Source organism: Amphiura filiformis, chromosome 7 (assembly GCF_039555335.1).
Source record: "Amphiura filiformis chromosome 7, Afil_fr2py, whole genome shotgun sequence".
NCBI classification, from domain to species: domain Eukaryota; kingdom Metazoa; phylum Echinodermata; class Ophiuroidea; order Amphilepidida; family Amphiuridae; genus Amphiura; species Amphiura filiformis.
The window spans coordinates 16,919,588-16,933,559 of NC_092634.1; the positions used below are offsets into that span (position 1 = coordinate 16,919,588).

The 13,972-nt window shown below is 37.3% G+C and overlaps 1 protein-coding gene across 1 annotated transcript in view; it reads left to right on the plus strand.

The window, feature by feature from the left end:
- LOC140156810 (uncharacterized) overlaps positions 1 to 13,972 on the plus strand; it is a 45,249-nt gene that overhangs the window by 3,913 nt on the left and 27,364 nt on the right. Inside the window, exon 2 of the mRNA XM_072179793.1 lies at positions 827 to 1,016. Coding sequence (XP_072035894.1) covers positions 828 to 1,016 — 189 coding nt within the window. The 5' untranslated portion in view covers position 827. The remainder of the gene's footprint in view (positions 1 to 826; positions 1,017 to 13,972) is intronic.

Below are 13,972 nucleotides of genomic sequence, written 5' to 3' on the forward strand. Positions count from 1 at the left end.
GGCAGGATCATAAATGGAAAACTAGCCACAAATCTGCCCGGGTGTGATTTTTTCACAATCTGGGTTTGTTGCGAATTTTGATGTTATTAATGTCAAAAATATTGTCTGATAGTTTCAGACCGGAATATAACCGACATCTTGTATTTTGAGACATTTTTCAAAGTAATTCATACTCTTAACTATTGTCAATGATATTTTTAAAGGCCGTTATCTTAATTTCCAATTTTATAATACCATAACTTAAAAACTCGCTTAGAAATGTCCGATTTCATCGGGGAAAACATCGTTGTGGAGCAAAATATCTCTTTATTTAAGATATTTAAAAACATCAAAATCCCAAAAGTGTCTCCTTTTGACATGACACGTCACATGTGTGTCTAACAGACCCGGTGTTAGTGGTAGCTTAGTAAGATCTTGGCATTTTTAGGATGCTTTTGCTATTTATAAAGAACTAGTCTGCAACACGACTTTGCAAGAGCAGTGGTATACCGACCGGGAGCAGGGGGTCAAGTTGCCCTCTCCGGCTCGAAATACCAAGGCTACACCAATTCTTAATTTACCTGTTCTATAGATTTAGCTTAAAACTGCACATTTTCGTGCCGTGCGCTTCGTGCGCACTGTGCTGATAGAGTCGATTACCAGGACGATTTTGTCCCCTTCAAAAATTTGCTTAGCTATTGTCGTGCTTCATGAAGTGATATGGTGTCAACGAGAGCTATAAACGCGTGTTTGCCGACTTGAGAGGAACAGTTCATTTTCACCAACTGAGAATATTCTTTCCATTTTACTAATAACATATTCAATACTATCTAAATTCGTTTTACAGAATGTGTCTCATTGGCATAGGAATCAATTTAATTCTTTTGGGCGTTGGTTCGTTCATCGTAGGCGTACTGCAGATAAATATCTATGTACACCGCTTTGATGTTGATGATTTTAATTTTCAAATTACAAAAATTGGACTAGTAGCATTGTTAGTTGCGTACAACTCCACTGCACTATGGGCTGGATTATCGGTAAGTGATTGTCCTAACACTCGGAAGTGAAACAATTTTTAAAGTATGTAAGAGAAGGGCAATGAGGCTTTAATATAAACTTTATTCCAATTCAATTTTTTCTTCAAAATTTCACAGCATAAAATTGTTGTTGAATTACTCAATCGAACTACAAATATAATTGTTTAAATACCTAAACAATCAGTATCGAATCAAGTAATATTTGTCTCAGAATGTCATGATTTTATGGGAAAAACTTAAAACTAAAAAAAAAAAAATGAAAAATGAATTTGCCGTTTCAGCTGACATGAACGCGCTAAGAAAAAACGAACGTGCGCGTGGCCACTTTGAGACATGTATATTATATTTTTTGCATTACTCGTTGACTGCCGATAAAACGCCCAATAAAGACTTAGTCACCGGACCGCGCCGGCCAGTTAAAGTACATGCCCTATCACACCACTCCACACCATACATAAATTCTCCCAGTCACATTTCCCAAATATGAAATTTAAAAAAGTCAAATTTTAATTTAGTTCTTTTAAAGTTTGGCAGAGGCGGGGTTCGAACTCACGGCGCAACGCTTAGTACTCTATGAGCCTAGCGCCTTAGACCACTCGACCACTTGTCTTGTTGTTATTCATCTGAAACTTATTTAAAAATATAATCGCAACTTCAACATAGGCCTACCACGTGACAAGCAAAGGGAGAAAACGTATTATATTTTGGAATTGTATCTGCTTAAAACATTAATGTGTATTATAATAGAGCTACCATTACTTATATTGTTGAATTCTCAAGCGCATAGAGACAATTAATACGAGCGTCCTATGATACATACACAATACATAAAATCGATTTTTATCTTCGGCATTACTCGGTGACCTCCGATAAAACGCCCAATAACGCCGGTCAGTTAAAAAAAATGCTTAAGTACATGCCCTATTGAGATAAGCAATCCTTTTGTGATAATGTCCATTCATCCATATATATAATAATAGCAATCAGATTTTTGGATGGATGTTTACACAGTGATTGGAGAAGAAGCTATGTAAATAATCAAAAGTACATGTCTACAAATTGACAAGGATTGTATTCAATTTATGATTGCAGACATACACAGGTGATGAGTGTAACCTGCTTGTAGTGCAGCACGATTTGTTCAAAATTGTTTTCACCTATTGCTCAGTATGTTAATTAATCCGATTAATTACGTAATTTCGCCAGCGTATGATATATCAGTACTAATATGTAGGCCCAAGGAGGTTAGATATAGAAAGAAGAGGAAATAGATTACGTATCGCATATTGGTCCTTTGTGCCTATTAGAGTTTCCGCCAAGGGGAGGAAGAAAAAAAGGAAGGATGGGGGGGGGGGGGGAGGAGGGGGAGGGAGACCGATTGTCAAAATTAACCTCATATTTGGCCATTATAATATAGCCACAAAATGCCATTTTTAGCGCTTTGCGCGAATTTATTCCACTTTTGTCCCATATTTCACCAGTTTAGTTTCAATAGGCCTATGCTAAAATTTTCGCGCGCATTTGTACCATAAGGTTCACTGTACTGGGTACTTTTAAAAAATCCTAACCTAACCTAAAACATAACTTTAACCCTTAGATTGGAGCTCTACTAGAAGTAAAAATATAGATAGTGAACGAATTTAGTATTTCTATATCTATGTGAGAATGATACTATAGAGGCCCTGCATGAAATTATTGATTGGCTCCAAACAAAGGTTTTCAACCGGTGTCCTTCACCGTAGTTATGGCGGAGTGCAGTCCATTCAATCAAATGTTGTCATCAACCGGTTTGATCGTAGTGCAGGATTATGTGTGTTAAGCAGTATACAGACTTTTTATTGTACGTACAATATTGTATGTACAATATGTACGTTATTTAATCTATTGCCATTCTATTTCAAGAAATGTTTAAGTTCTAACGAATGTTTGATGACGTAAAATCGATAATATATTTCTGCTAGATATTGTATGTAACATATTATCGATTTTTCGTCATCAAACATTCGTTAGAACTTAAACATTACTGGAAATAGAATGGCAATAGATTAAATAACGTACATATTGTACATACAATATTGTACGTACAATACTCGGAGTCTGAAGCCCGCTTGAGACGAACTGTCACGGTAGATTGCAATCATGCTTTTGTTGAATGCATTTGAGTAGTCCGCCATATTTACGGGATGATACGTCGCATGCAAGGCCTCTATATGACATGATGAACATAGAGCGTGTTTATAGTGAGCCAGATTATCCGGTATTTAGCTGGACTGCCACGCAGTCTATATTTTTTTTATGTTTTACTAACCATTGCAAATCTAGACTACGCGGTAGATTAGTTAAATAACGGAAAGATTGTCTCACTATAAACACGCTCATAGTCATTGATGCATCAGTTTTAAAATAGACTAGGCGGTTACCCATATTTGGCGGTTCTCGGCTGCGCTGATGGTGACATGCCCATATGACAATTTTTACTAATTTGACCCCAGATGACCCCTGGCGACCCCCAAAATGACCTTCCAAAAATTTGTCTCTAAATGTTGACTGTACCCACCAAGTTTCATGCCCATATGACAGTTTTTAGTAATTTGACCTCAGATGACCCTAGGGTGACATTGGATGACCCCAAAATGACCTAAACTTATAACTCTAAATGTTGACTGTACCTACCAAGTTTCATGCCCATATATGAGTTTTTACTAATTTGACCTCAGATGACCCGTGGTGACCTTGGATGACCCCAAAATGACCTTCAAAAATGTTGCTTTAAATGTTGACTGTACCTACCAAGTTTCATGCCCATACGACACTTTTTAGTAATTTGACCTTAGATGACCCCTGGGAGGGGACCCGTGGTCAGATGACTTAACGAACATAAACATCTTCTTGCCAGCACAGAACTATACCCACCCACCGAGTTTGAGCCCCGTACGACCTAGTTTCATGCCCATATGACAGTTTTTAGTCATTTGACCTCAAATGACCCCTGGGAGGGGGCTCCGGGGTCGGATGACTTAACGAACATAAACATCTTCTTGCCAGGCCCGAACTACACCCCCCCCCCGAGTTTGAGCCCAGCACGACCTAGTTTCATGCCCATATGACAGTTTTTAGTCATTTGACCTCAAATGACCCCTGGGAGGGGCCCTGGGGTCGGATGACTTAACGAACATAAACTTCTTCTTGCCAGGACAGAACTACACCCACCCACCGAGTTTGAGCCTCGTACGACCTAGTTTCATGCCCATATGACAGTTTTTAGTCATTTGACCTCAAATGACCCCTGGGGGGGGGCCCCGGGGTCGGACGACTTAACGAACATAAACTTCTTCTTGCCAGGACAGAGCTACACCCACCCACCGAGTTTGAGCCCCGTACGACCTACGACGGCCTCACATTAGCAGTCACAGACAAAACCTAAATCTACAGAATATATCCATTACTCGTCGATACTCGAAAGAGCTCAAAATAAATAACTTAGAAAATTTTCTTGATGTCCTTTAACATGTTTTCATAGTTAACCATCGTTAGCCATGGAAATCTATCATGAGAACTGACCGGTGACTAAGTCCGATTTATTGGGACGTTTATCGGCAGTCAACGAGTAATGTGGCCTGACATGCGTGTATTAGCTCGCCGGTCGTTATAATTGAGCGGTACTGAACGCAGATGGAACGTATATAATTTATATATGCCTCTAAAGCATAAGCAAGCAGCACTTGACCTATGAGTATGAGTATTTTATATCTTATTGTGACAGTCTATGTATTTACTTTAATCTTCTATGTAGTGCATTCTCAAGGCCCTGATTGGCAGTCTAATATCTAATAGGCCCACTCGGTGTTTTCAAATCCCTAATTTGACGATACTAAAATCCCATATCAAATGCTTTTGATCCGTTGCAGCAAGTCGATTAGCATGTCATCGACGAAACGAATATCTATACTACTTTCATCATGTCTTTTCGGCATACATTTCTGAGACATTTCTTTCGTGTTATTTGTCCCCCATGGAACTATTATGAAATTCTGCAATTGGTGAGACGTGCGTCAAGAGAAAAGACTTCAAGTGTAATAGCACTTCCTAACTTATTGTTTTTACTCTTTTCAGTACATTTTATCTGGAAGTTTATGTATTGCATCATCAGTGGAGCAGAGGAATAGACAAAGGATGAACAAGGTTAGACTTATATTATTCATGGGAACAAAAAATAATAATGGTACATGTACTTTAGAATGGCCATGGACAACAGTGTATATGTGACCCGGGAGCACAAATGAGCCGTAAATTCCCTAAATTGTATTCTGAGTTACGGTGTAAAATGTGTACGAAGGTCATATTCATCGGTAACTTAAGCTGGCCCGACATCCGTCTCATTTCGATAGTCAAAAACTAATCAATACTCCTATTGTTGAAGTGGATAATAAGTTTCTACCTTAGATGGCTATAGAACTTTTAATAGCTCTGGTCTTTGTTTGCTTATATTGCTAAATCCTGTTCAAGTGGTGGGTTACCAGGCATTGTATTTTGTACAGGTATGCATAACCAACAATTAACAATGAGAGAACTTTCTTAAACCTCGTTGACTTGGGGATGATTTGAAATGACCGCCAATTATGACTGTTTGATATTTATTGCCAACAATGTGGAAAAAGAGGCACATGTAAAAACGTAAAAGCTATAATTTTGTTGAAGGAGCAAAGTTTAACAAACCATAACCCCGCTTCTGGATATCGTTTGAAGTCAAATGATATACCATTTTTAAGTTTATGATGTTTATTTTTAAGCACGAAATAAAACAAAATTGACCGGGGAGGAATTTACGGCTCATTCGCCGTGGACGGTCACATATACCTCTGAGACAGCAGTATAGGAATCTGATAGTGTATTTCAAACGTGCATTAATTTGGTCAGATGATATGTTGGTTCTTTACCAGAGTGTGGGGGCAGTCTCCTTCTTTCCCCTTATCCATCCATGAAATTCTTCTTTCGATTGGTCCCCTTTCCAGCTAGGTCTGTCTCTTGAGCATTTTGCCAAAATAGTTTACATAAAATTCTTCTTTAAATGAAATATTCTTCTTTCAATTGGTCCCCTTTCCAGCTAGGTCCGTCTATCTTGTCCCCTAGGTATTGTTTAGATGCGCTCTGACCCCGGGAAAGGTCTAGACATTAATGAATAAACACAACTGTCTCTCAACGCGCGATATTCCAAATTCCCGGCACTGAAATTGTCTAGTGCAATGACGTCCCAGTAATACAATGAAGGTTGACGACAATTGAGCACAAATACCCATTACGTCATTGCACTAGAAAATTTCGGCGCGGAAAATTTTGAATATCGCGTGTTGAGAGCCGGCTGTTTTTATTCGTTTTTATGGTCAATATGAGTTTGTTTTAAATAAAACCATGCGATTCTTGCTTAATAATTATTTTTCTAACATGTAAGACATAATGTTATGATTGCCGGTGACTTCTTTTAAGGGTACATACCCCGAAATCTCCTTGCTGGTCAAGCAAGGTGAGAAAACACTTCAGACCTACTACTTAATTTCAACATAGTAAATCACGACTGGGACACAATCATCAAGGACATTACTGGTCGGTTGTCATCTATGCTAAACGTTCCGGTAGGGCGAGTTGGCGCAGCGGTAGTTCCCTCGCCTTACACCACCGAGGTCCCGGGTTCAAGCCCCGGCCGTGCCCAAGGACTGTATGTGCATTTGGTTTATCCCGATTCCATGCTCGCTCTCGCAGGCTTTCTCCGGGATCTCCGGTTTCCTCCTGCATTAAAAAAAATCGGTGATTAGTTGTTTGGTTATCAAAAACTTCCTTCACCCAATGGAATTTGGGGAGCTGCACAGAAAATTGGTGAATGTTACAATCTAAGTGCGGATAGGTCAGGTTCGGCTGCAACTGGCCTAGTTGGTGCAATCTGATTGTAATGATTCACCATTGCAGCGAAATTACAGCGCTTTGAATCTATCAAGATCTGGGGAAAAGGCGCTATATAAATCCGAAATTGTATTTATTTTTATTTATTCTTATTTATTTATTATTTTATTTTTTATTTATTATTTATTTTATTATTTCTATTTATTTTTTTTATTTTTTATTTTTCATTCCGGTTCTCAAGGTCATTTACATCACAACCAATGTTTCAGTTACAACATCGGGTTATCCGTCAACAATAATTTATGTATGATAACTTACTGAGAAAGCTAAAAAAGTAAAGGAGACGATCCTATATAAACATTGATCGGAGTGCCCATCTCTCTTTCATTGGCGATTGGACCAGGCTCCTCCGTGTAATGTTGTGCTATAGGGGGATTGCTACACCTCCTCTACAGCGAGTCTGCTATCTGCCCAGCATTTAAGAATGGCGTCGCCGGGGATCGAACCCACAACCGTCCGATTATTAGTGCTGTATTTTTTTTTGGAATGGGGAGTAGATATATGCGTTGAAATGTTTGTTTTTCAATTCTTTAATTATCTCACTTCTTTATCATTTTCAGATGATCGGCTTTGCTGTTTCTTGTAGTATGTCAGTAATAGGCGCCTCTCTCATAGTGAAAGAAGAAGGCCTTTATTTCCGTCAGGTCTATTCTGATCTTTCCGTGTCTGTTTTGCTTCAGCAGTTTACAGGAGGCATTTCAATGTATATTACGACGAAAAAAAGGTAAGTAGACCCTCATCATATTATTCATTTTACAATGTGTGGGTAATAGTGTGGTATTGCGCTTATTCAGTTTCACGCTGAGCTATGGAAAATACAACGTTGAATGCTTTTTGGAAATGCAATAGTGTTAGAAAATATCAAAATATCTTAAAATCATAGGCGTGACAAATGCAAAAATCTATTATGATATAACAAATTCCGCTAAGTTCCCATTCTACTTCTCCAAAAATATTTGGATACCACGCCAGAATATTCGGAGAAAAATTCGAGGTTGTAATTTCACACACAAACAAACTTCAATGCAGATTATGATGATAGTTATACATGTATCTGAGAATGCCCCCACAAATATATTGTCCTGATATTCACTTTAAGCACCATCGGTTTGTAATCTATAGAAAAAATGCGCTATGCAAAAAAGGTGAGCCAAAAGGTGCTGTTAAAAAGATGGGGGTGGCAATTATTATACTACAGGCTAATTTGTGACCTTATAAATCTATATCTAAATACAGGGTGTCCCAATAAAAACAGAACCCTCATTGCGGCCTCTTTTTCTCATATTTCTGACAAGTTGATCAAATGTATTTTGGTATGTAAAGAAACCTTAAATCGTTAGCTTTAATAAACCAAAACAAATATTTAAATCGGCTCACAATTTTTGAAGACTCTGTCCACGGATCAGATTGGCTACATCAAAGATTAGAACGAAACACACGGTTATTGACAAGGATAGATAATAGGATTAGGCTTTGGAACGCATTCACTATATGAGCGAGGATCATCAGCTAGCCTCCAACATCTTCGCAACAGTATTACTGCTGCATTCGCAAGTATACGGCGCACAAAGTGGATACGCAATGCATTGAGGACATACCAAGCAGCCCTTTTCAGGCTACCTTTTATCCCAAAAAGAGAAAATTACATGTTTTAAATAAAAAGAAAGCAAGAAACAGCAAAGTAATAATAAAGTAAGAAACATAATAAAACAGAAAGGCATAAATAACTAAGAAAAAAATAAGTTTAACTGCAAGTATAGCAAGAGAAGTCCCACCCAACATCCATTTTGCCGACAAGTTAATGACACTTAACACAATCCATAGCCCAAAGGCCCACAGGTAAAGCCCATTCCCTAAATAAAGTTTGTTATTTTATAAAGTTATCATTGAGGAATGCTTGATATTCATGCATGGTACGTGTACTCCTTTTCAATCTTTGAAGTAGCCAAACCTCCTCCGTGGACAGAGTGAAAAACGGATATACATTTCTTTAAAAGAGCATATCTTCAAAAGTTGTGAGCCGATTGAAATATTTCTTTCGGTTTAGTAAAGCTAACGAATAAAGGTCTCTTTACATTTCAAGGGTGCAATAAGAAATCATCTCAGTAACGGCTAATTTCCAGTGGGCTCTGTTGTCCATTGTGTGCTTGTTGTTTATGCTCTCTGCCATTTTTGCCAAAATCATTCTATTAAGGACCCCATTGGAAATAAGCCTGAAACACTGGCTTTATGGGTTATTCCGGTTCCTAGTGTATTTTTATCTTCACATTGAATATCTTATAATTTCTTATTTTGTCAAGTGTCATATGTAATGTGATTTCAACTTGTTATATCATATATTATGTATTTTGTATTTTTATAATGCTATTTTATATGGAACCAAATGAAATCAAATAATCAATCAATCAATAGATACCAAAATATATTTGATCAATTGTTCAGAAATAACAGAAAAGGAGGGTGAAATGAGGGTTCTGTTTTTTGGGGACACCCTATAATTTCAAAAATACCAAATAAGATTGAGCTACAATTCGCTGTCGTAGTGCACGTTACAACATGACCGTTGCTAGGCCCGGGTGCTAGGCCAACTGGATCACGCTTTCTTTGTTACGAACCACTGATCGAAATGATCACAACACAAAGCCTATGGCATATCAAAATTCGGAACAGGTGTATGAGCCCAGGCTTGGAGCAGTAACCAATGGTTACTAACGTGCACTATGACAGCGAATAGTTGCCACTTAACCCAAAATTTTACACATCTCCTGCTTACCTAAAGGGAACTAAATCACATATATATCTGATTTAATACAGCATTGATTAACAGAACACTTTCTTTTTACAGTGTAAAGAGTATTACTTGGCTATTGCTGCTATTGTAATAGGAAGTGTTGCGTTTCTACTGAGTGTCGCTGGTAGCATAATCGCATGCAAAAACACCTGCTCGTGTAATGAAGCCTCTCATGAAGAGGTAAGTATCGCCTTTGAAAGGTTTCAAAATGAATACATTGTTATTCAATCTATTTCAATTATTTTTTATCTTCTAACAAATTTGTGTTGACGGTAAATCAATTACCGTAAAACCCCGTCTACAAGCATATACCGTAAAACCTCGTCTACAAGCATATAGAGCGCTTTTGATGAAAGTTACATTAATCCAGGCGCCATTATGGATTTTGAGCAAAAAAATTACAGATCCAAGCAAGCATATACAAACTTGTATTGTTGTAAAACCAATCTATTGTATTGGCATATTCACGCTTGTTTCATATTAATTGAACTTTCATCAAAAACGCTATATGCTTGTAGACGAGGTTTTACGGTAGTGTGCTTCTGATGAAAGCTACATTAATCCAGTCGCCATTATGGAGTTTGAGCAAATAAATTACGGATCCAAGCATATACAAACAAGTATTATTTTAAGACCGATCTATTGTATTGGTATATTAACGATTGCTTCGAATTAATTAAGCATTTATAAAAAAAAAAACCCACTATATATGCTTGTAGACGGGTAAAAGGGGGTGAACGGGAACTGATTACAAGGCGACATGATATCTCAGATATAATAACTGGTAATGGATAATTGTAGATGATATATATGATATGATATGAATACATTCAGATGACATCAATGAATTTAAATATTTATTTTATGCTTTATAGTGTCTAAAAGACACAGGATAAATGAGAAGGTAAGGTTGCCTTCAACGGGAACCTGTTTTTGCCTTCGCGATAAAGTCTATTTGACTGTACCTGGGCTAAATTATATTAAAAGCATATAAAATTCATACAACTAATCCCTGAATTATTTTGATCTTTTAAGATTACAAGATTTCTTGTGAAAATAATTTGTTAAAATAATCTATAGGGTAGTTACTTGTTTGCAATATTATATTCAATAGCCAATGGCTTTTGGCGGATGTCCCAATCCGTCCTGATGTAACCTTAAGCATAAAATAATAATTTAAATTTATTGATAATGTCATCTGAATGCATTCCTTGCAATCAGCTCCGTTCACCTTTTACGTCATCAAATATTCGTTAGAACTTAAGTTAAATATTACTGGAAATAGAATAGGAATAGATTAATTAACGAAGACATGTTGCATCCAATATTCTGCATCCACTATTATAAGTCTGAAGCGGCCCTAAGACTCAAACAGAATGCTGTCCTACATATAAATCAGTGTATGATAATGAAGCAACTTCAGCCGGTATCAGTAGTATAATCCTCCCCCCCACCCCCCCCAAATTGTCAAAAATGTCCAGTACAAAAATGTCAATTTAGAAAGACAAATTAACAAAGGAATCACTTTTATAGCAGGGGTGAAGTACAAGTACATTTTTAAAATTATAAGTTTTTGCATGCAAGCGATTTTTAGGGGGACACGGTTCACATTCTGGGTAAATCGTGTAAATTACAAAGAATTCTCAATAAAAGTAATGGAATCCATGTATAATGTGTTAACTTCAAATTGTGGGTGAATTTCAGATCTTAAAATGGCCATATGACCCGTGACATATTGACTGATTTGTTTCCTTCTTTTTACCAGGATTTTGATCGCAGTCAAGACACATATTTGCATAACCAACGACACCTCCCGCACCAATCCAATCAACGAATGGAAGATACTCGACACATTGAACATAGAGATTTACAACAGCCCCCACCGTATCACTGTAACCAATTCAACCAGAGTTCGCTAGCAGATCAGGACAATGTACAAAACCAGCAGCCCCCACCATATAGCTACAATATGCGTAGTCAGGACACAAATATATAGGCCTATTTTTAATAAGCCACGATTTAATATAAGATTTTTAAAAAAAATATACGTCTAGCCATGAATTTCCTCACCGAAATCGAATGCGTAACTATCGTGTGCAAATGCGAAGCTATGGTTCGCGTAACATTTAAGTTGCTCAAGTATTCGACGTAGAAGTAGTGATATGAGTAATTAGCATAGCGATGGTTCTGCCATCATGCAGTTATTGTTAACTACATGTATGCACACAACACAGGGGCACTCACAATAGGCAATTGACCCGTATTAGTAGCGATGTGTTGTAGATATTTTAGTACTTTCTCTATGTTTCAATTACTTATTCTTTTCAAATAACTGAATTTTCAACCCGGTACAAGCTTTAATAACGGGGGACCATACATTTGTATGAGAAAGAAATATACCACCTATATCCAAACTCCCGTGTTATTCCAATGCACATTTTGCTTCACCGGGCCGCTCTGGCTTGCAAGAGGGATGTCATAATAGGTACAAATTCTGTCAATCAAGTATGGTTTATTCTCTACATGGCAATCTTTAAATCATTAACATAGTCCTTATAATAACGGTGGACCGCCTTGATGAGTAAATGACAGCAAATCAGTGAAAAATACCCCAAAACTCAGTCAGTGGAGTTCCGCCCGTACATGTCAATAGCATCATTATCAATTGGATTAGTCGACCGTAGCGGACAATTCGATCGCTCATTGGATTAATATTATCACGTGGTAATAAATTTGCGTTGGACAATCGATTACTATAATGGTTTAGCAGAGATTGATTCAATGTAATCCCAGCATGCAGTATGTTATTATGTGCAATGTAATAAAGGAGCCATTTCAACACCATTTTACATTCAAATTTATGTACAAAATAAGAACCAGTAGTTTTGATGGAATATTCATCGAGACTTTTATGTTTTGAATTGATAATTGGGTACGGGTAATGTTTGTGGATACATTGCTACCAAGAAAGTTAAAAAGTCGTATGTTTTTAAAACAATTTTAGATATTTTAAATGCAAAAGAAGGTGGAAATAGCAAAGTTTTCATGCACATGCATGCATGCAGAGGCATAGCTTATCTTGTTGTATAACAACCTTGACCATGCACAGCAGGAGCCCAGTGTGCTATTTTCTGAAAATAACCATGTGTTTCTCAACCATGCTGTCAGTGGCTGCAATGTATTCTGGGCTTACATTTAAACAACCTCTGATGGTTTAGTACTGCATATCTCGGTTTAATCTGCACTAAGCGGGTTTATGGCTGGAAAGGTCACGGTGAATTTGCCGTGGACTCAAGTGCACTATGCACTATATTTAGATATTTTGTCCCGCACAATTGTATAATAACAAGCTGTACTCATAAACTGTACATGTGTGTGCAATCTTAGATTGAATGCGATAACGCCCTTTTCAAAGACACTAGTCTTACAGGTGCGAGTGATCAACATGATGTGAAATAGAATTACGACCCAGATCTTTATCCCTGTTCTTAGATAATCTATGGTACAGTGCAAAGGGATGGTGTAACGTCTAGTGTAGGGCAATGCGGCATTAAAAATAGTGTAGACCCATCGCTATGGTAATTAATCCTGTTTTTATGGCGAATTGAGTGGTAACTTGTAAGAATAAGGTGGTACTTTTAATGGCAGCGAACAGTGGTAGCTAAAAGAACGGTCAGTGAACTCCGCAAAATCGTGCTGTAAAATGTATAATCAACTTAGAGCAATATTGTAACATTTGCATAAACATTTTTTAAATCTTTTCCAACAAAATGTTAGTTTTCACTGTCAGATTTATCCTCTTTTAATCTTGAGCCGAACAAAGGAAATCGCTATTAATTCTAGGGTCTATGTCGTCGTGCCGTGTATCAGTCCGTTGATCGTTACAGAGGTCGATATAATGGATGTGTTATTCCTCTATTCCGTACGGAATGTATACATTGTAATGATGAAAATTTCTGATTGCCTCCCTCATCTGTGTTACGGGTATGAAATACCCAAGACCAAAATCACCTCTTACCAAAAGTCACACAAACATACATAACAAACAAACAAACAAACAAAAATAGGATACGGAGAAATAAAGTCAAACTATGTGGTAAATTAAATATGATAATAAAAAATAGGATAATTGGACAATGCTTCCTGTTGAAACATGTAAATCATATAGGATATATGAAGCAATCACCACTTTAGGATCTTAATTACTACA